The 21075-nt window shown below is 39.5% G+C and overlaps 1 protein-coding gene across 4 annotated transcripts; it reads right to left on the bottom strand.

Moving 5' to 3' along the window:
* Positions 1 to 14: 14 nt before the first annotated feature.
* Positions 15 to 21046, bottom strand: LOC106070365 (kelch-like protein 10). 4 transcript variants are annotated; one of them, XM_056027925.1, is made up of 13 exons: positions 20915 to 21046; positions 19599 to 19742; positions 17780 to 17876; positions 14361 to 14465; positions 13028 to 13213; positions 10168 to 10387; positions 9001 to 9178; positions 7902 to 8055; positions 6372 to 6564; positions 5317 to 5508; positions 4280 to 4399; positions 2604 to 2794; positions 15 to 1745 (listed from the first exon to the last, which is right to left on the bottom strand). In XM_056027925.1, the coding sequence occupies exons 2-13, from the start codon at positions 19727 to 19729 to the stop codon at positions 1689 to 1691; spliced, it is 1824 nt and encodes a 607-aa protein (XP_055883900.1). In that variant the 5' UTR covers positions 19730 to 19742; positions 20915 to 21046; the 3' UTR covers positions 15 to 1688. The 4 variants fall into 4 exon arrangements, with proteins under 4 accessions (XP_055883900.1, XP_055883898.1, XP_055883899.1 ...); XM_056027923.1 differs by having other exon boundaries at positions 20830 to 21008; XM_056027924.1 differs by having other exon boundaries at positions 19599 to 19739; positions 20830 to 21008.
* Between the last annotated feature and the right edge of the window lie 29 nt (positions 21047 to 21075).

Genomic DNA, 21075 nt, shown 5'->3' with positions numbered 1-21075 from the left:
CAATAAGAAGAGGATGCTTACACATAAATTCTAATTTATTCAACATATGTTTCTAAAAATTCAAATTACACTGACCAATTCTAATTGACGGAATGAAAGAAGTTTATTGTAAACGAAATAACATTGCACATGGACCTGGAATTCATTTTTCTCTTCCAAAGAAAATAATAATATCACAGATATTTTAATTATTGTCATCATTTAGGAAAAAAATCTCAAGAGGTGGAGAAGAAAGGGCAGTGGTCAAAGTGACAATAAATGTTATCAAATATAAACACAGTAAAAAAAAACAGGTCTAAGAACCAACTCTATAAGAGAGAGAATTATTAAATTGATACACAGCCTTATGATTGGGATATATTCAACATAGTCATAAGTGAAAATACACACACACACCCATACATACTAAACACTCATAAATAAAAAAAAAATAGTATGGCCTCCTCCGCATTCAAGTAACAAGCTCAAGTGAGAAAACTTTTTTTTTTTTTTTAAAAGGAGGTTTTTGAAAATGGCGTCACCCTTTGATAAGTTATAGATCTACTATATGTGTATATCTATCAAAGGTTCATATTATGAAATGTGACTAGTGCAAGAAAAACAAAACATATCGTTGATTACAGAATGTCACGTGTGCACAGACATACAAGTATTGCAATTATCAGGTTTGTCATTTAAACGCAATCCTTAAATATGTATATACAAATATTTCGAACCGATGCTTGCAGCTGTCTATCGCTAGAATCCGTACTTTCGTTTTAAGTCAGTCACAATACAGATAGAGCTTACACCATAATAACAATTGAAGTATACAATATCAATATTGCAGTATAACGTATTTTTCTAGTCCCTCCCACCTTTCTCTCTCTCTTGTCTCTCTCTCTCTTGTCTCTCTTTCTCTCTTATCTCTCTCTCTCTCTCTTATCCCTCTCTCTCTCATGTCTCTCTTTCTCTCTATTATCTCTCTTTCTCTCGTATCTCTCTTTCTCTCTCTCCTCTCTCTTTCTCTCTCTTATCTCTCTCTCATGTCTCTCTATCTCTTTCTCTCTCTCTCTTATCTCTCTCTCATGTCTCTCTCTCTTTCTCTCTCTCTCTTATCTCTCTCTCTCCGATTTCTCTCTCTCTTTCTCTCTCTCTTATCTCTCTTTCTCTCTCTCTCTTTTTCTCTCTCTCTCATGTCTCTCTCTCTTTCTCTCTCTCTTATCTCTCTCTCATGTCTCTCTATCTCTTTCTCTCTCTCTCTCTTATCTCTCTCTCCGATCTCTCTCTCATGTCTCTCTCTATCTCTTTCTCTCTCTCTTTTTTTTATCTATCTATCTCTCTCTCTCTTATCTCTCTCTCTCTCTCTCTCTTATCTCTCTTTCTCTTGTCTCTCTTTCTCTCTCCCTTCGCACACAAAAAACAAATCCTATTCGTGATACGCCTATTATTATTTTGTTTAGATTTGCCAAGTCAAGAACTAACACATTGGTCACACCAATCTTTATTGCCTCGTTCGTTCCCACACAATCCTTTGGTGCTTCTTGACCAAATGTTTCAAATTGTCTTTCTTTACTTCTAAAATGTCGTTATTTCTTTGTCCTGGGCGTTGCTTTCGTAAAGGTTTAATTTTGGTTTGGCGCCATAAATATGACAAGGGAATGAACTCTGATATATTAATTTCGGGATGAGTTACGTCCAACAGAATGTTAGGATGACCTTTTGCTCCTTGACCTTGTTGTAATGCCGCCTGCCCGTGTTGGTACCTAAAACAAACACACATCACACATTTCATTTTCTTTAAAAAAAATTATAAATTAAGATCTCTTATTAATTTTTTTACAGACATCAAAAGCCTGAACAAAGATCTCGAAAATAACTCTAACGATTTTCCTAGAATTTGACAGTTTATGTATATCTTTGGGAAAATAGTTACTTGCTAATTGGCCACAATGGGAAAACTCTACTTGGACCGTTACCATTTTTCGAAATATGATTTTCTCAAATTTAATTTGGCCTTGACAATCTTTCTCTTGAACAGACAGACGTCAGCGGGTATTCCCGCATGTCTTCATTTTGAAGAGTTCAAGAAATAAACAGACGTTGCGGAACATTTTGCGCACCACCGCCTTTGAAGTCTGGACCTACAGGTGCATCATTAGAATTGTATATGCTCTTCTATACATTCGCTAAACCAAGGGTTTTATTTTTTCTTGAGGAGGGGGTATTGGAGTAAAAAAAAAGTTCCATTTTTTTAAAATTACTATTCAATAGTTATTAAGAGGAATTATGGGTTAAAACACACCTTCCTGATCCCACCCCCCTCCCCTTTTAATCTTCAATGTTACAATGGAGCTCCAGACATCGCGAATTTTTTAAAGAAATTATAAAAAATAAGAATACAATAAAATGGCAATGAGTTTTGAGAGAAGGAAACAAGAATGTTAAAAATTGTTGGACTGGATTTTGATTTCTTTTTTCATATCGGCAACAGCCTCCTTTGCTTCCGTCGTTCAACTGTTGCGTTGCAGCGCACCTCGCTTGAGGAAGGCACATGCAGTTCTATAGATGCCGCGCTGGTCATCAAGTATTAACTGTTAACTGTGGGTTATTATTTGTCATACCTGCCAGTCAAACGTTTCCGGCTGAGCTACCAAGCGAGCCTCCTTGCCGTAGAAGGTGTAGTCCTGGATGTTCTCCAGACCCTTGATGGTACAGGCGCTTGCTGCACTCCTTCCCACGCGAAGGCAGTCAGCCTCGGTCCACTCGTCTTTGTCACTCTCATAATATTCCACGTGACCAGTAGTCCCGGAGCCTATCTTGGCAAAATGGAAAAACAGTCCACAGTAAAGGAACACATGGAAATGGCTGCCATTTAAGGTAGAATCCTTGATTTAAGAACAATTCCAAAACAAACTCCCACACTTCGATCAGATTGATAAGTTTGTGTAGACATTGCATCGAGCAGTAAACGCTGCCAAGTGTCTACAGGCATATTGGCTACATTCAGGGATCCAGATTTAAACCTCCCTCACTTTAAAAAAAAAAACGGTTGAAAAACAACACCAAACGATGGAAACAGTACTAATTAAGTAGACAGTTTATCAGGCTCACACCCTGGTGATTTGTGAAAAAAAACAGTTTTTTTTTTTTATAGGCCTAACTTTTTTTTTTCAAGGTTTGGCGTGTCGTGTGAGATAATAATTGGATCAAACACAATGCACTGACTCACATCCACCCAGACCTTCATGTCTTGTTGTGTGTTTAGAGCCTAGAGTTTTTTGAGGTTGTTTTTTTTACACAATATTTACCGTGAGTTAAAGTATTTATTTCAGTTATTCCCCCTTTCCGGATCTCAAACAAAGAAATCCTTTGCCGAACTGGGAGTCGAACACTTAGTGAGGTTGTGACTGAGCGTCGCATGAGGTTTGTGGGACATGTTCTACGTCAAAATGAATTACGCACACCAAGAGTTGCGATAACATGGAAGCCAAAACGAGGAAAGCGCAAACAGGGACGTCCTCGTATTACCTGGCGACACACCTTCATGGAGGACCTCAGAACAGTGGACACCAGATGGGAAGAGGCTTCAGACATTGCCAGTGACAGATCATTATGGAGACGCTTGCCGCCCAATGCGCCGAACGGCGCGGGAGGACCTAAGTCTAAGTCTAATTCCCCCTTTCATTCTGAATGGAGGGGGAAACTACAATTAACTCCCTTAATTTAAATCTCTTAAGAATTTAAAATTTAGTGCTACGTCATCTATGGAAGAAGAAAAAAAATATATAAAGAAGAATTTTCTCTGAATGATAAAACCATTATAATGAATGTTTGTGTAAAATGCTGGTTTAACACAACGTACAGGCCTACGAGCTTTGGAATGCTGGGACCCTAAGCTAACTGGCAATAGGGGAGTCATTCTCACGAAATGACACAGCCTCCTAATGGTCCCGCCCTTGCAATTATGGGTAAGCCTCGTAGCCCCCATCTGCAGTCGCATAATTGAAACAACACTTGGCTACGTCCTGAATACAATGCGAATAGTGTTCGTGGACTTATCTTAGAGACAATACACTACTACTAGCGTGTTCAGACCAGAGGCGTAGTGAGAGGGGGGGGGCAAGGTGGTCACGTTGCCCCTGGCGCCACCCTCAGTGAGGCGCCGCACTCAGTCTATATTTCTATGTGATGTTCATGGAAAATGGGGGGGGGGGGGTTGCCAATAATATACCTTGCCCCGGGCGCATGTTTTACTCACTACGCCCCTGGTCCAGCCACTTTCAAAGAACTTCTTTACCGTCATATCCCCCGACCACAAATATTTTATTCTCTATCACGGCGGCTGCGAAGTTACTTCTTCCTTTCAGCATCTCCTTCACCGGAAGCCACGCCCCTCTGTCTGGGTAGTACTTTTCCACTGACATGTTTAATAGAATACAAATTAAAAAAATGAAAGTTAGGGCTGAAATCTTCCCAGACCTAAGAGAAAAAAAAAACTCAGACAAGTGTTTTAATTTCTAAAGTTTCTTCAACAGATCCGAGTAGTCAATGTCACGTGACGATGAGATGTATTATCACTTGTCTTGAATTTCCAGACTTTTAACTTAGTTCTTTCACTCATCTTCCACCCAGCCGGATGGAGGTAGTTGAAGAAGGTAGTGGAATATGACCTTGACATTACAACCTTCAATGCTATTCACTCAAGCCTTTTTTTTTTTTTAATAACCTAACAAGCTGAGAATGTTGTAGTGCAGTTATGCCTAACCTACGACCAGCAAGCCATATCCGGCCTTTCAGTGATCGCAACGAGCTGCTCTCCGGGCCTTCGAAAAATGATATTATTATTTATATATAAATACAGTGGCGTCATTAATGTGGTGCGGTCCGCACCGGGTGACACCACTAATAAAAGTTTTTATTGGTAAATGTTTGGAGACAGATGATTGGGGGTGGGGGGGGTGACACCTTGAGCTAACCGCACCGGGTGACACCGACCCTAGTGACGCCACTTTATTAACATACAATCTTGTCAATATCATTTTAATCACATAGATCTAAATCCCATCATTGTGTAGGTAAACAATATCATTATAATCACATAGATCTAAATCCCATTCAATAGTATCATCATCTATATATCAAAATACATGGATGCTGGTCGTGTGGTATGCAATCCGAACAGTCGTTTAATGGCCCTAGGTTCAAAGCGTGTCCCACCTTCACTTGTAATTCTCTTCAATTCTGAAGGAACATCTGAAACATGTAAAACAAAAAAATGTAATTAAATGTTTAAGTCGTGGCCGAAGAAGAGGTTGACATTGACAATAGACAAACCTTCATCTAACCTGACCGACCCATTGAATCCACCAATGGCATAGACCGCGTGCTGAAAGGCCACCACTGTGACGCCGCTTCTTTGGCAGCTCATGGGAGTCAGGAGAGTCCATTGATTGGTGAGGGGGTTGTAGCACTCTGCTGTATTCAAACATTCTGTTCCACTGAAACCACCTGCCACGTACAATTTTCCTGCAAATAGATCTAGATTCTAATTGTGTTTTAAGTTGTGGCACAATTATTGTGAGAATTCTTCTTTTGAAAGCATTTCTAGTGTCAGCCCCCCCCCCCCCCAAAAAAAAAATTGTCAAAATTAAAAACATAATCAAAACAAATATAATATGTAAACACATACAAAAGAAAATTATATGGCCTGACTATAAAATACTTTTAAAAGCAACTAAACCGACAAGTTTAGTCCATGTTATATATTGTGATCGTCGGACAGACAGGGCCGGTCTTAGGCCACTGCAGCCTATGCGGTGGCAGTGGGCCCCGCGCTTTCATAGGCCCCGCGCTATTTAATTAAACCATTATAACTTATATATAATAACAAGGTTTCCACGGCCTCCTGATTTTCAGGAAATTTCCCGAAATTATTAAAGTCTCCTGAAAAAACGGACAATATTGTCATATTTGGGTGTCAATAAATAAAAACAGCATTGTGAGCTTTCATTTAATTAAAACTTTTTGCAAAGACGAAATTATTTTCTAACTAATATAATCTTAATTTTGACATTATGCTTATTCCTACCCAGACAAGGCACCGCGCAATCCGTTTCGCATAGGGTCCGCAATAGCTAGGGCCGGCCCTTCGGACAGAGTAGAAATGCACTAACAAGTTTATACTATATCTTGGTTTTACTTTGAATCTTAAATTCGGTGAAACATTAAACTAACACACATTAGCACTAAGTTTTAGCAGACGACTTTTATCACAGGAAGTGTAGAAAAGTAAGCAAAGAAACAAACGAGCTCATCAAAGGGAGGCTACTGCAGGCGAAACTTTGGTGCCACTCGGCTATCGGTGAGAAACAACAACACATTTCTATTACCATCGACTCCACAAGCTCCGGCATCACTCCGGACGCTGGACATGTCACTGACCATCTGCCACTGGTTTTTCACTGGACAGTACTTCTCCACGGAGCTGTGTCTGTTGGTGCCGTCAAAGCCCCCGCAAGCGTAGATGTAACCCCCAAGTTCCGCCGCACACACGTAACACCGGCTGCTGTGCATTGGCGCAATCTGTTGTGAGCAAAAAAGGTCATTTAATATATAAATTGTACAATTATTGTAAAAATATTTCTTTTTACACTCCCCTTTTTTGTGTGTTATGGTGTGTGTGTATGTGTGTGTGTGTGTTGCTATGGTGACGGTGGGAAGAGGTTAGCGATTGGTTGTGAATGCTGCAACATGGTCGTCATTCGGTCTCAGTTAGGGGAGACGACTCCAGAACGTGAGACTGAAGGGATGTGTTATAGCAGTGGGAGTTTGTTAAACATATTATCACTAAAGTCTACAACATTTATTTCATTTTATCACAAGTTGATTTTGTCTATATTATAAATAATTATATCTAGTATTGTTCACTAGGAATTTACTCAAGTTTTTTAAAGTTTTATTACTCAAGATTTAGGACTATTACGCCTACAATGATTTAGCCTACAAGTCAACGACCGGCAAAATTATCGTTACTCCCCTGCCTTCAATTTCCATACTCTGAAATATCCCTCCATCTAGGCCGGATTTTTAGTGGTATAATGGTATAATAAAAATGCACTTAATATGATTGCCATAGGTAGACGTAGATCTAAAAGCCAGTTCGATGTTTGAAGAAAACAATCTTCCTGCAGTTGTGTATCCACGTTGAAATAGTAACTGCATGATGTTCAGTGAATCGCCTGATTTTAGTAGAGTAATGGCATGAAGAGGAAAAAAAATGTTCTGATTAATCATTTATAGGATCCAACCTACAGAAAATTAAAAGAGAAGAGCTTTGTTTTGCTTCTAATATTTGTCACGAATCGATATAACAGTAAGCTGCGACCTTAATCTAGAAATGTTGCATTATTCACGTGTTAATAAATAATGAACCAATCAGATGTAGAGGTCAAGCCAAAAGTCGCTGACGCCAGTTCCAGAAAAACAAGAGAAAGGGAAAAGGGGGGGGGTTTCTATAAAAGACGAATGAAAAAGTAGAAGAAATAGAAGAATATTTGTTTCGTAGGAAATTTGAGATGGATGTAAAAGAAGTAAAGTTAAAACTAGAAAAGTGAATTCAGTTGAAACGAATTGATATTACTCTTGTTATCATTGTACATATAAGGATGTGTATAGTGGATAAAGGAATATTGAGTATATTATTTGTGTATTTGTTCAAAGGAAGATTATTAAAGTGATAAAATTATGTGCTGGAGTTTCTTCGGTGTTTTAGTCATTCATCCATCTTACATCTGTGTTAGTGTCATTGGAATAATTTTTTTTTTTTTAAATATAGAGAGAATTGTACTTTCGGCACAATCTCATAGTAAACATAACGATACAGTACTCATAAATACGGACAAATAAGGAGAACGACTGACCTCGGACCAGGTTTTTGTTAAAGGCTCGAATCTTTTGGCTGAGTTGAGATATTTGACCGTTGTGTAGCCACCAATAACGTAGAGAGTCATGTCCACCGTCACCATGGCATGGTAGGCCAAGCTGTGTTCGTAAGACTCGCTCTCGTTCTCGTACCTGGCAACAGTGGCAGCGCATTAGTTTTTTCTTTTCAGTGGCGTCGCCAAGCGGCGCTGGGGTGGGGACGCCAATCAAAGAAATATAGATAATTTTGATCGTATGTGAGACTCAAGGAAATTAGAAGAAATATGAATCGTTGCAAGTTTAAAAATGGTGTACCAACTAACGAATATTTGTAATTTTCTGTATGGTGGATGCTTCAACAAAAGTGCATTTTATTAAGTTTATTTTGGGATGGGTGGACTTAAAACAAAGGGGGGAGGGGGCTTGACCCAGTTAGCTAATCGCACAGTTGATACGGGGTCGCATCCTAGCGGTATGTCTGTGCTTTTTATATCTTATGACCCACTTTTATTATTCTAAAAGTTTTAATGGACAGCTGACATCAAGATTTGTGACTATTTCTTTTGTCTAAGAAAACAACTGATTAAATATGTCCGGCACGTATCCTGGTGTCTAGATTATTTATCCATGAAAAAAAAAAAAAAGTAAATCACAAATCAGGCAACATAAAAAAGGGAAAGCACGGACCGATACTGAAATGCGAGCAACTGTCGAGGTACAAATAGGTCAAAAACGTTTATGATGTAATGATAGATTTAGACACCTTCATCTTCTTTTTTGAAGTAACGTCTGTATTATATAAGATAAATAAAGATGATAAACAAGATGTTTTGTATGGTTGTAAAATCATCAAGATGTTTTGTATCGGGCCTCTTATGTTCACGCGAAATTCCTTAAGAGAACTATGATACGAAATGTTTTTAAAGTATTTTTTTTCGACCTTATGTCACTTGAATCTTGATAGTCAATGTGCTGGTGGATTTTTAAAGAAGGCTTAAACTTTGATTGGAATGAGTCTACTAAAAATGTGTCGTTTCTGTTATCGTACTCACAGTTTTGTCCATACTTACCATTTGTCCACTCTGTTGTCGTACTTACCATTTGTCCACTCTGTTATCGTATGTCTCCATGTCGGCACACACTCCGTCACGTGACCAGCCCCCAAGGACAAACAGAACCTCGTTCGGGACTCGGGGCCTCAGGAGGGGGTTGCCTAGAGACTGGCACAAAGGCGGTCGTATCTGAGAGTCGTCAAAACCTCGACAAAGCTCGTAACCTGAACAGCATACAGAAAACATACAGATTAAATATAGACTAAATACAGAAATCATACAGACTACATACCGAATGTATACAGAATACATAGAGAATACATAAGACTACAAACAGAATACATGCAGACTACACAAAGAATACGTACAGACATGACACAGACTACCTACGGAATAATACTGACTACATACAAAATGCATACAGAACATCTACTTACAAACAAACTACATAAAAAGCCTTTTTATTTATTTAATGTTAATATAGACTTAAGTAGGATTTAATAACTTTGAATTATTTGTCTATATCTTCATATCTTATCAATTGACTTAAAAAAGAGAAGATAATTATTGTCCTATGTGTATCTATGTGTTAATGTAGTCTAGACTAGTCTAGTTGTTAATTAGGGACTTAAACTCTGCTTAGTTTTCCTGCGTCTTTCATGGTATAGCATACTCAATACGCTTTGTTCTATTGTATTCTGTAGACAGGTGGTGAAGGTGGGGGTCTCCAAGCTGCCTTTAGGTGCTCAGCAAACACAGCTCAGCTTGAGTCAAATCTCAATTTTTAAAAAAATTCTCTAATGTATATTGGGATTTGAACTCGCACCCCATTGTTAGGTGGCCAAGCGGTTTGTGTCTCATATAACAGTCACATTAATCAAATAAATTTTATAAGTCTAAATAAAACATAATGCAAATTTAAAATACAAAACCTCTATTGAAGAACTCTCGCAAAAGAAAGAAAACTAAATCTACCAACAGGGAAATGTTTCTATTATTGGTTATAGTAAGTAATTAGTGATTCCGTAAGATTGTTTCCGAAAGCGGTAATGGATATAGGCACTCAACTGCCTCTAAAAGGCTTCAAATGACATGCGTCTTAATTTAACTCTTAAATGACCTAAGAATTCATACAAAAATGAAACGATCGACAGACATTTACAAAGAAAACTGTTAGACTATAACATTTGAGGACATTAAACACAAGAGTTACCTTTCTGTAGGATACACATAGATTCTGAGTCGATTGGTAAGTCGCTAAATTTCTGCATGAGAGCGTCGTACGTCGCCAAGGAAACCAGTCCTAACCTAACGGATGGCAGCAATTGGGGGAGATAAGCAGACCGTACGTCTTGAAGGAAATCGACCCATTTCACCACAGCTGCGCATGCGTAGTCTTCCGTCTCGATGATCAGTTCGTCTGCTCGTAATATCTGGCGAAAGCATTTTATGCAAAATCTACAAAGTTGTTCAAAGTTCGTATTTGGAAAATAAATTTACTGTCAAAGTCAACTCTGGAGGCACTGTTGATCACCATACGAAACAACATCATCATCATTCCATCCCAGTGGCGCTACAGCCCATGGAGGGCTCTGGCCTGCATTAACACATCCTTCCATTCAGATCTCTCCTGGGCCTTTCGTCTCCACGCCCTAACCCCAAGCTGCTTCAGATCTGCTTCCACGTCATCTATCCATCGCATTCGGGGTCTGCCTTTGAGTCGCCTGCCTTTTGGTTTTTGCCTGTATACGATTTTCGCCCCTCTGTTGTCTGACATTCTTTCAAGGTGACCTGCCCAACGTAGTCTGTTCTTTTTTATTTCGTTCACTATTGGTGGGTCTTCATATAATTGATATAACTCATGGTTAGTGCGTGTCCTCCACCCTGTTTCATCCTGTATGGCACCATAGATTTTCCTAAGGATTTTTCTTTCCCAAGTGTTAAGTAAATTTTCAGATGTCTTTGTAAGTGTCCAGGTCTCACTTCCACACATTGCTGCTGGTCTTATTATAGTTTTGTATATTATTTTCTTGGTTTTACTTGAAATCATTTTGCTCTTGAGTAGATGGTGGGTGATATAAAATGCCCTGTTGCCTGCTGCTATTCTTTCCTTTATTTCTGTTACTAGGTCATTTTTGAAATTAATAGTACTTCCTAGATATATGAAAGTTTGGACGTTTTCAAATTCGTGGTCTTTGATTTTGATATTTTGTCCCTCTGTTTGATTGTCTCTTGTCATTGTGATGTACTTGGTTTTACTGTCATTGACCTCAAGTCCTGCTGGTCGAGATGCTTCTTCTAGTTGTATGAAGGCTCTAGCGATGTCAGAGGTTTCTTTACCCAATAAGGCAATGTCATCGGCATAAGCAAGGTATTGTAGAGGTTGGCTGTATATCGTCCCTGTTGGTTGTGGACCCATGTTTTCTCTCCTGAAGTAATTAGTAATAGTTCCCCTTGTGTTTATGTGTATATTTCTTATAACTCTCTCCAGTGTTAAGTTGAAAAGCATGCAGGAAAGTGCGTCTCCTTGTCTTAATCCTCGTTTAATCCTAAATTCCCGTGAGTGTTCTCCTTGTATTATGACTTTGCTTTTTGAGTTGTTTAATGTCATATGTATAAGTCTTGTCAGCTTATTGGGTATTCCAAAATCCTGTAGTGTGTCATATAGGTATTTCCTTCTGATACTGTCATAAGCCATTTTATAGTCTATAAAGAGTTGGTGGATTGGTATGTTGTATTCATGGCATTTTTCTAGTATACATCTTAGTGTGAAGATGTGGTCGGTTGTGGATTTGTTGGGTCTGAAACCACATTGGTAGTCACCTAAGATTTCTTCTGAATATTTTCCAAGTCTCTTAGTTATAAGCCTAGACAGTATCTTATAAGTCACATTTAGTAGAGAGATTCCTCTGTAATTACAGCACTTTAACTTGGATCCTTTTTTGTGTATTGGGGTTATAAGAGCCGTTTCCCATTCTGTTGGTATTACTTCTTCTTCCCAAATTCTTGATATTAGTCTGTGTATTTGGGAATGTAAGTCTTTCCCTCCATATTTAATTAGTTCTGCTGTGATTTGGTCCTCTCCTGGTGCTTTGTGATTCTTCATGGTCCTAATTATTTCTGATGTTTCAATGAGTGTTGGGGGGTTCACTAAGGGATCTGGTCCCCCATGCGGCAGTTCATATTCTCCATTGTCTCCATCTTCAGTGGTATTTAGGATCTCCTCAAAGTATTCAGCCCATCTCTCAATGACCCTGCTGTTTTCTGTAATAAGCTGACCATCTTTGTTCTCACACATGTGTGATCTAGCTTGAAATCCGTTCTTTTCATCTTTAATTTTCATATACATTCCTCTCATGTCGAAACAACATGGAAAGGTATATCTTCAGATTCAGACATACACTATGACGAAGAATTAATAGATTCCATTCCGTCGGAAATCTCTCAACGACTATCATTATTTTTTTTTATCTAGTAACCCCTCCTCCCCCCCCACCCCAAAAAAAAAAAGCCAATAGCATAATCCGTAATGTATGTGTCTACTTGAACATTAAGAGATGTCACTGACCTAAACCTACCGTACTTAAAATCTAAGATGTCACTAACCTAAACCTACCGTACTTAAAATCTAAGATGTCACTGACCTAAACCTACCGTACTTAAAATCTAAGATGTCACTGACCTAAAGCTACCGTACTTAAAATCTAAGATGTCACTAACCTAAACCTACCGTACTTAAAATCTAAGATGTCACTGACCTAAACCTACCGTACTTAAAATTTAAGATGTCACTGACCTAAACCTACCGTACTTAAAATCTAAGATGTCACTGACCTAAACATACCGTATTTAAGATCTAAGATGTCACTGACCTAAATCGCGACCATTCGTTCTAGACGTCCTGAACACTGACCCTCGACGTTACAACATACGTGCAGTTTAGACCTGTGACGTGGCGACGAGTTATTGGTCTAAACTGCCCATAGGTTGTGACGTTGCAGGTCGGTGTTCAGGCCTTCTATAACGATGGGTCTGACCTAAGTCCCTTTATACATTTTAAAAAGGTCACTGACCTGTGTTAGCTCGTCGTGTGTCAGCTGTAAAAACTCGTTACTCTTGGTCGAAAGAAAAACAAAATTCTTCAAGATAAAAGTCCAGGCGTGTGTCTCTAGGACCCTGCAATGGAGATACTTGGCAATCTTGTAGATCCCTATCGCATTGTCGGAGTTCATATGCTCCAATAAAAAATCTTCGCATGTCTGGCAAGAAAAAAACAAACAAACAAACAGCTAGATCTAACAGATAATTTCATTGGTTGGTCTAAAGTCTTTGGTTTGTTTGGCACAACATCAAACCGCTTGGGTTGATGGGCGGTAAAGCACTTGGCTTGCAAACTGGAGTACAGGGTTCGAATCCTGGTGAAGACTGGGATTTTTAATTTCGGGACCTTCGAGCGCCTCTGAGTCCACCCAGCTCTAATGGATACCTGATATTAGTTTGGGGAAAAGTAAAGGCGGTTGGTCGTTGTGCTGGTCACATGGCATCCTCATTAATCATAGGCCACAGAAACAGATGACCTTTACATCATCTGCCCTACAGACCATAAGGTCTGAAAGAAAACTTTACTTTTTTACAATGGCTCCCTAAATAAAAAAAAATAAAAAATCCAAGTGCTTTACCACTCAACCATCGCGCCCCTCCCCCATGTGTATAACTGTACCTTACATTTGGTAAAGTGTTTATAGCTAGGCTAATTGAGTTGAAAACATGGTAGTCTATCAACGTAATAATATGTCAGCACAATATTATATCAAAGTAGACATGTATCAACATATAATTATTTCAACCTATTAATATTTCAGATATGTTCACCTAAAAATAGTTCAACTTGTAAACATATATATAGCTCCTCTTTGTTGTTTGAAGATATGCAGCACGCTGAATGAATCACTCGAAGATGACTTTCACGTCCATTCTTCGCTATGAAAAGCCTAGGGGAGACAAGGCAGGGGTGGGTTAGGTCTGTTGCAATGTCGTCTGCTTTTGTTCTTCGCATTTTTATTGCTCTTATTTCTTTGTTGTCTGTCCTCCTTGTCTCCTAGCAACAAGGTCCGCCATTCACGGCCGTATGCCACGAGGGCCGACGAAGGGCTAACAATTCCCAGCCATGCGTGACGGTTGCACATTCCACGAGCGAGCTCCATGGAGTATCTTTATATCTCTTGTGTTGACCACCTTGAGAGCGCTTTTTCGACATATTGTACAATCTATATATATATTTTAACATAAATATTTCACTATGCAAATATATCAATGTATAAATATTTTATCGTATAAATATGGTACAACAGATTAACGTTGTTTTTTCTCCTTGTAGGCTTATTTGGCAATAGTGTGTTGACCAACCTTCAGTAGTCCCAGTACATTGAGTCTATCAGCGGTCACTATAACTGACTCAATGTTGTTAGCATTCAGGTTAGCCTTGTGGGTGTAAGCAAACTGGACAATAGCCTGATAGGATCAAAATAAAATCAATGTAATAAATTATTGATATGGTCTTGTAAATAATTGCTTTTTAGATTGTTACACGGTGTAACCAATCTTTAAGACACAGTACACAGTTGAGAGACAGTATTGCCCCAGTACACAGTAAAGCATTTGTATAGCCTTAGTAGCATACACAGTACAGCATTTGTATAGCCTTAGTAGCATACACAGTACAGCATTTGTATAGCCTTAGTAGCATACACAGTACAGCATTTGTATAGCCTTAGTAGCATACACAGTACAGCATTTGTATAGCCTTAGTAGCATACACAGTACAGCATTTGTATAGCCTTAGTAGCATACACAGTACAGCATTTGTATAGCCTTAGTAGCATACACAGTACAGCATTTGTATAGCCTTAGTAGCATACACAGTACAGCATTTGTATAGCCTTAGTAGCATACACAGTACAGCATTTGTATAGCCTTAGTAGCATACACAGTACAGCATTTGTATAGCCTTAGTAGCATACACAGTACAGCATTTGTATAGCCTTAGTAGCATACACAGTACAGCATTTGTATAGCCTTAGTAGCATACACAGTACAGCATTTGTATAGCCTTAGTAGCATACACAGTACAGCATTTGTATAGCCTTAGTAGCATACACAGTACAGCATTTGTATAGCCTTAGTAGCATACACAGTACAGCATTTGTATAGCCTTAGTAGCATACACAGTACAGCATTTGTATAGCCTTAGTAGCATACACAGTACAGCATTTGTATTTCACCAGTTCACTGTAGAACATCATTATTGCACCAGTAGCCTACACAGCAGGGGAGCATTGCCCCGAGACACAGTAGAGCATCAGTATTGCCCCGAGACACAGTAGAGCAGCAGTATTGCCCCGATACACAGTAGAGCAGCAGTATTGCCCCGATACACAGTAGAGCAGCAGTATTGCCCCGATACACAGTAGAGCAGCAGTATTGCCCCGAGACACAGTAGAGCAGCAGTATTGCCCCGAGACACAGTAGAGCAGCAGTATTGCCCCGATACACAGTAGAGCAGCAGTATTGCCCCGATACACAGTAGAGCAGCAGTATTGCCCCGAGACACAGTAGAGCATCAGTATTGCCCCGAGACACAGTAGAGCAGCAGTATTGCCCCGATACACAGTAGAGCAGCAGTATTGCCCCGATACACAGTAGAGCAGCAGTTTTGCCCCGATACACAGTAGAGCAGCAGTATTGCCCCGATACACAGTAGAGCAGCAGTATTGCCCCGATACACAGTAGAGCAGCAGTATTGCCCCGATACACAGTAGAGCCGCAGTATTGCCCCGATACACAGTAGAGCCGCAGTATTGCCCCGATACACAGTAGAGCAGCAGTATTGCCCCGATACACAGTAGAGCCGCAGTATTGCCCGATACAAACGCTGTATTGCCACATAATTCGATGCTGTCAAATGTAGCTTCACCAAGAGTTAAACTACTATCTTCAAAGTCAAAGTCTTACCTGCACCCCTTGGAACAAAGCATCAGAGTTTGAACGTTTAAGCTTTGGACAAGCATCAGTGAGCCAAAGTTAATAGCAAACAATGAAGAGGTACAGGTCAGGAGGGAATAGATGGCTGGTCACTAGAGGACCACTTGATTGGTGTTAAAATTTGGTAAACTAAGGCGATTAGTCCGCGTTTTAAGGATGGTCAGGACTCACAAAGAAAAAAGAAAACGAATGACTGAAAACAAATTCACGGCATGGAATGTCTACATACTTGACGAGATACTAGGGAATATGAGAAACTGGTCGGAAAAGCAAAAGGCGTTCAAACGATCCAACAAACTAAACAAGCAACATATAAAAAAAAAAACGAGCCGACCCGATGCGTAGTATACGCCGCTATTTAGTGACGGGTGAGCACTTCCTGAAAGACACAGTTGTCCATATGGAGTGGGTGGTTGGGCGACGTAGAGAATTATATATACAGAGAAGATTAGTTGTTCTCCCTCTCCCCCCCCCCCCCTCCACTCCCCTTTTTTTTTCTGAGCCGCGCTCTCTTTCGCCGCGAAAGTTACGTGGGGTAACTCTACTCCGACTTATCTTTCCATGACTTGTTCATCGAGGGTTAGAGAGTCGGCGTGCGTGCTTATAGTCCCGCATGGTTGGACGAGGTAGAGAATTATATATACAGAACCTTTTAAAAAATTATCTAAGGGAAAGAGCTTAGCACTTACAACTATATCTATCAATAATGTAGAAGTTATTTTCCTTTCCCGATATCAAACAAAATAATGAATTTCCAATAATTAAGTGACTAATTGGTTAACTTTTTAATTGATTCACGTTTTGTTACGAACAGTAAATAATTGTTTAAAATTTCATTTGTTCCGAGAATGGGTGTGTGAGAAATAACTTATTCAAGTGTCTACTAAGGGGACGAAACTCTACTTATTTAGCCGTATCTGTGAATACTGAAGCATTACTTTCCTTTGTTGGTATCACACAAAATAATTAATTACAAGTAATTAATTGACTAAATGGTTTAATTTTTATTGATTCTTGTCTTGTTTATGCCAATGAATAATTGTGCGAAGTTTCAACTTGATCCGAGAATGGGTGTGGGAGAATTTGCGTGTACACACTTTTTTACCCTTTTTATAGCGGCAATCCCAGACAGACAGACAGTGTAACGTCAGTGTATGATATAAGCTTTGTAAAAAATATTTTCCTCTTCCCAGTGATAATTGTACCGAGTACCATAAAGGGTTCTAACATATTATACTAGCTATTGCAACATCCAGGATGGCTGCCTGGTCGTGCGGTTTGCGCGCTGGACTGTCGTTCAGATTTATCGATGGTCCAGGGTTCAAACCCTGCCCGCTCCCATCCCCCGTCGTCCTGCGGGAGGTTTGGACTAGGAAGTAATTATCTTCAACTCTGAAGGAACATCCGAAACATGTAAAACATTTTACAAACAAGCACTACTATTGAGCTGTGTCATGTGATTGTAAGCTATTGCTACCACAGTTGGTGCTTCCCTTTCACTAAATAAGTGTGTGCTAACAAGATCAAATAGTCGAATCCGGTTAATCGGGACACTATCGTTTTAGTCCTAATACCGGATGACCCGATTATCCGGATTCAACATATCACAGGATTCGGTCCGAATATGCGGCTGTTCCGATAAGCCGGTGGTCCAATTAACCGAATTCGACAGCATTTAGACTACTCAGCCAATCAATGTGTAACTAGAATCAGGTCACTTCTCCGACAAGACTAACATTTATTTTTCTTAGATATCAAAGAGTTAAAGTATCACAATCACTGACCTCCATATCTGAGTACGTTACTCCGGGAATCTCCACCTCTATGTGACCGGATGTTGTCATGTTGAAAGTGAACAGAGTCCGGAAGTACTGGCTGCAACTAAGGGTAAATTATAAACACTCGCACATTAGAAGTTTTACACTAAGTCTGAGGCTTCTTCTGAGATAAAGTACATTAGGAAGTTTACTGTAAATCTTCTACTTTGATGTTATGTTACATCCGTATTATGTAGGCCAAGTGGTTCTCTATATTCAGAGGCGTAGTGATGGGGGGGGGGGAGGCCACGATGTTTGTGTCGCTCTTAGAAGTAACGTTTATTACAGTACATCAGTAACTATCTACCTGAACATCAGTAACATTCTACCTGAACATCAGTAACTATCTACCTGAACATCAGTAACATTCTACCTGAACATCAGTAACATTCTACCTGTATACACTACACAGTGTCAACCAGGGGAGTACTGGGTGTCAAAATCGGCCCTGGAATTACCTTATGATCCAGCCCCCAAATAGCTTGCCATGTGATGACCATCTGTGGGTCCTGTCAGTGTTAACACGCTTCTTTTTAAATCCACGTTTGGTCACATATTGCAACGAACTTGACCAACTGGACATACTACATACTGGATACTACATCACAATATCTGGACATTTAGAAGCTCAGGATCCCTTTATAGATTTCCCCGAGTATATTCACACCGCGACGTCTGTAAGGCTACACACACACACAAAGGCCTTTTTCTGCTCGTTAATCTCTTATCTTATATAATCTTATCTTATAAAATACAGACGTTACTTAAAAAAAAAAAAAAAAAAAGGAAGATGAGTACGTTATGCATCTAGTCATGCATGTTGACCAATGACTTAAATTCTGCCAAGTCATTGGTTTTTACTGGCTGACTCAGGCAACCCATTCCATGCTCTAATGCTTCTTAGTGTGTATAAATTATTTAAGCTCACCAGAAAGACGATATTGAGATGAAGACGACTCATTTATTACGTAAAATATGGCTAGTATTACACAGTCAAGTCTGTAAAGATCTTTTCTAAAAGGTAAAGCGAGTGCCAAGCACATTAACGTTCATTCAAAGTACAGCCTTTGGCGGTCACGTTTTTGTACGCCCACCGGACGATTGCCTGACTGACCATGTAGCCAGTCCGCCCTTGGTGACAATCTACCTGTACATCAGTGACATTCTACCTGTACACCAGTGACATTCTCTATGTACACGAGTGACATACTACCTGTACACCGTGACATTCTACCTGTACATCAGTGACATTCTACCTGTACACAATGACATTCTACCTGTACACGAGGGACATTCTACCTGTACACGAGGGACATTCTACTTGTACACCAGTGACATTCTACCTGTACACGAGGGACATTCTACCTGTACACGAGTGACATACAACCTGTACACAGTGACATTCTACCTGTACATCAGTGATATTCTACCTATACACAATGACATTCTACCTGTACACGAGGAACATTCTACCTGTACACAAGGGACATTCTGCTTGTACATCAGTGACATTCGCTATGTACACGAGTGACATACTACCTGTACATCAGTGACATTCTACCTGTACATCAGTGACATTCTACCTGTACACAATGACATTCTACCTGTACACGAGGGCCGAGGGGCATTCTACCTGTACACGAGGGACATTCTACTTGTATATCAGTGACATTCTACCTGTACACAATGACATTCTACCTGTACACGAGGGGCATTCTACTTGTACATCAGTGACATTCTACCTGTACACGAGGGACATTCTACCTGTACATGATTGACATTTTACCTGGCTAAAATGTTTCGATGAACATGCATCTTCCGCCTGTCCTTAGAAAACACCATCGTGACGTCACAGAAGAGTCCTTTAGATCTGAGGTCTTCAAGTTGAGGCCCTAATTCTCGTCTAAAGTCCACCATCTTCCCGGTCCTGCTGTTGGATAAAATAAAAAGTAGCTCTGGTTTAAGCTCTATGCTCCCCTGGGGGATTACGGGAATAAGTCAATTCAATGAGCTTGACAATGACACGCTGCGTTGGGAAGTTGTTAGCTCAATTTTCGTATCGTCAATAGAATTGTGCAGCTGTAGACGTCTATGATAATATTATGGGGATTAAGCGTAATACCGTTATTAAGTTCAGAAAGTTTACGTATTTTGGATTAGCTTAAGTGCCTGTAAAGGTGGCCCAGTACGAGACGCTATTAGCAAGGATAATAAAGCTTCGATGTCAGTGTCTTTTGTAAACTGAATGGTAAATGCTTATTTTTTTAAATGTTTAACATGTTTCGGATGAGCCATCAGATTTGAAGATAACTACATCCTAGCCCAAACCTCTCGCAAGACAAAGGGGGTGGGGGCGGCGGACAGGGTTCGAACCCTGGACTATCGAACGACAGTCCAGGGCACATATCACACAACCATGCAGACATCCTAATAAACAGTATTTAAAAGACTTGGCTCGTCGTTAGTGAAAGCTACAGACTGAGAGCGAGAGAGAGAGAGAGAAAGAGAGAGAGAGAGAGAGAGAGAGCCATGTAGTAGATCTATAATCATATAAAAACTGAAACTGTTAAAATGAGTCAAAGAGTTGTCTTTTGCTGATCAAAAAAAAAAAAAAAAAAATTGCACTTAGCCTTCACTGAAAATTTCCCGCCATTTTTATCTCCCAAATATTCAAAACTCTACTTGCGCAGACGCATTATCCTTTACGTAATCCACATATTTTTCTACTCTTTGGGCGTGTCGGAAGGAAGACATCTAAAAACATTTACTTCCGGATAGGTAAGCTCGCTCAATTTCCCACCTTTTTTTTTTTTCCTAAGCTTCTGTCTCCCATTTTTGGTTTCTTTCATATGATCTCTGTCTTATAGAAATCTAGATTCTAGATCCAAACTGCTAACGTAGATTAATTTTTTTTGCCCGATTTTAACTATTAAAAAACGTAGATCTATATGTTTAATTTAGATCTAGATTTTTCTACCCAGAAAATTGTTTGTTTACATGTTTCGAAACTTGTTTACCTTATATAATCTTTGAGAAAATAAAAACTATTTTACTGCAATGTAAAACAGAAATAAATGGAATTATGTTAGTTCGTCATAAGACCTTTGTCTACAACAGTTAAGTGTCGATCCAGAATTGGCTTAATGATTTTGTTGACTTAGCTTCTCTTTACTCAAATGCAATGTTTTCCTTAGCGACTAGTTATTCGTTTCGCAAAAAAATTCTAGCGTTGATTTAAAAACATAAACAAAGTGGTTGCCAGG

This window comes from Biomphalaria glabrata, chromosome 4 (genome assembly GCF_947242115.1).
Source record: "Biomphalaria glabrata chromosome 4, xgBioGlab47.1, whole genome shotgun sequence".
NCBI classification, from domain to species: Eukaryota; Metazoa; Mollusca; class Gastropoda; family Planorbidae; genus Biomphalaria; species Biomphalaria glabrata.
This window is presented reverse-complemented; position numbering and strand designations above follow the sequence as displayed.

What these genes read in the sequence shown, in the direction of transcription:
- LOC106070365 (XM_056027925.1), bottom strand. Translation starts at nt 19,729, where the DNA reads ATGGTGGACTTTAGACGAGAATTAGGGCCTCAACTTGAAGACCTCAGA. An exon ending in ATGTACTGGGACTACTGAAG is followed by an intron (nt 13,214 to 14,360) that starts GTTGGTCAACAC and finishes TTTTCTTGCCAG; the next exon opens with ACATGCGAAGATTTTTTATT. An exon ending in TGTGGTCGGGGGATATGACG is followed by an intron (nt 2,795 to 4,279) that starts GTAAAGAAGTTC and finishes TTGCCAAGATAG; the next exon opens with GCTCCGGGACTACTGGTCAC.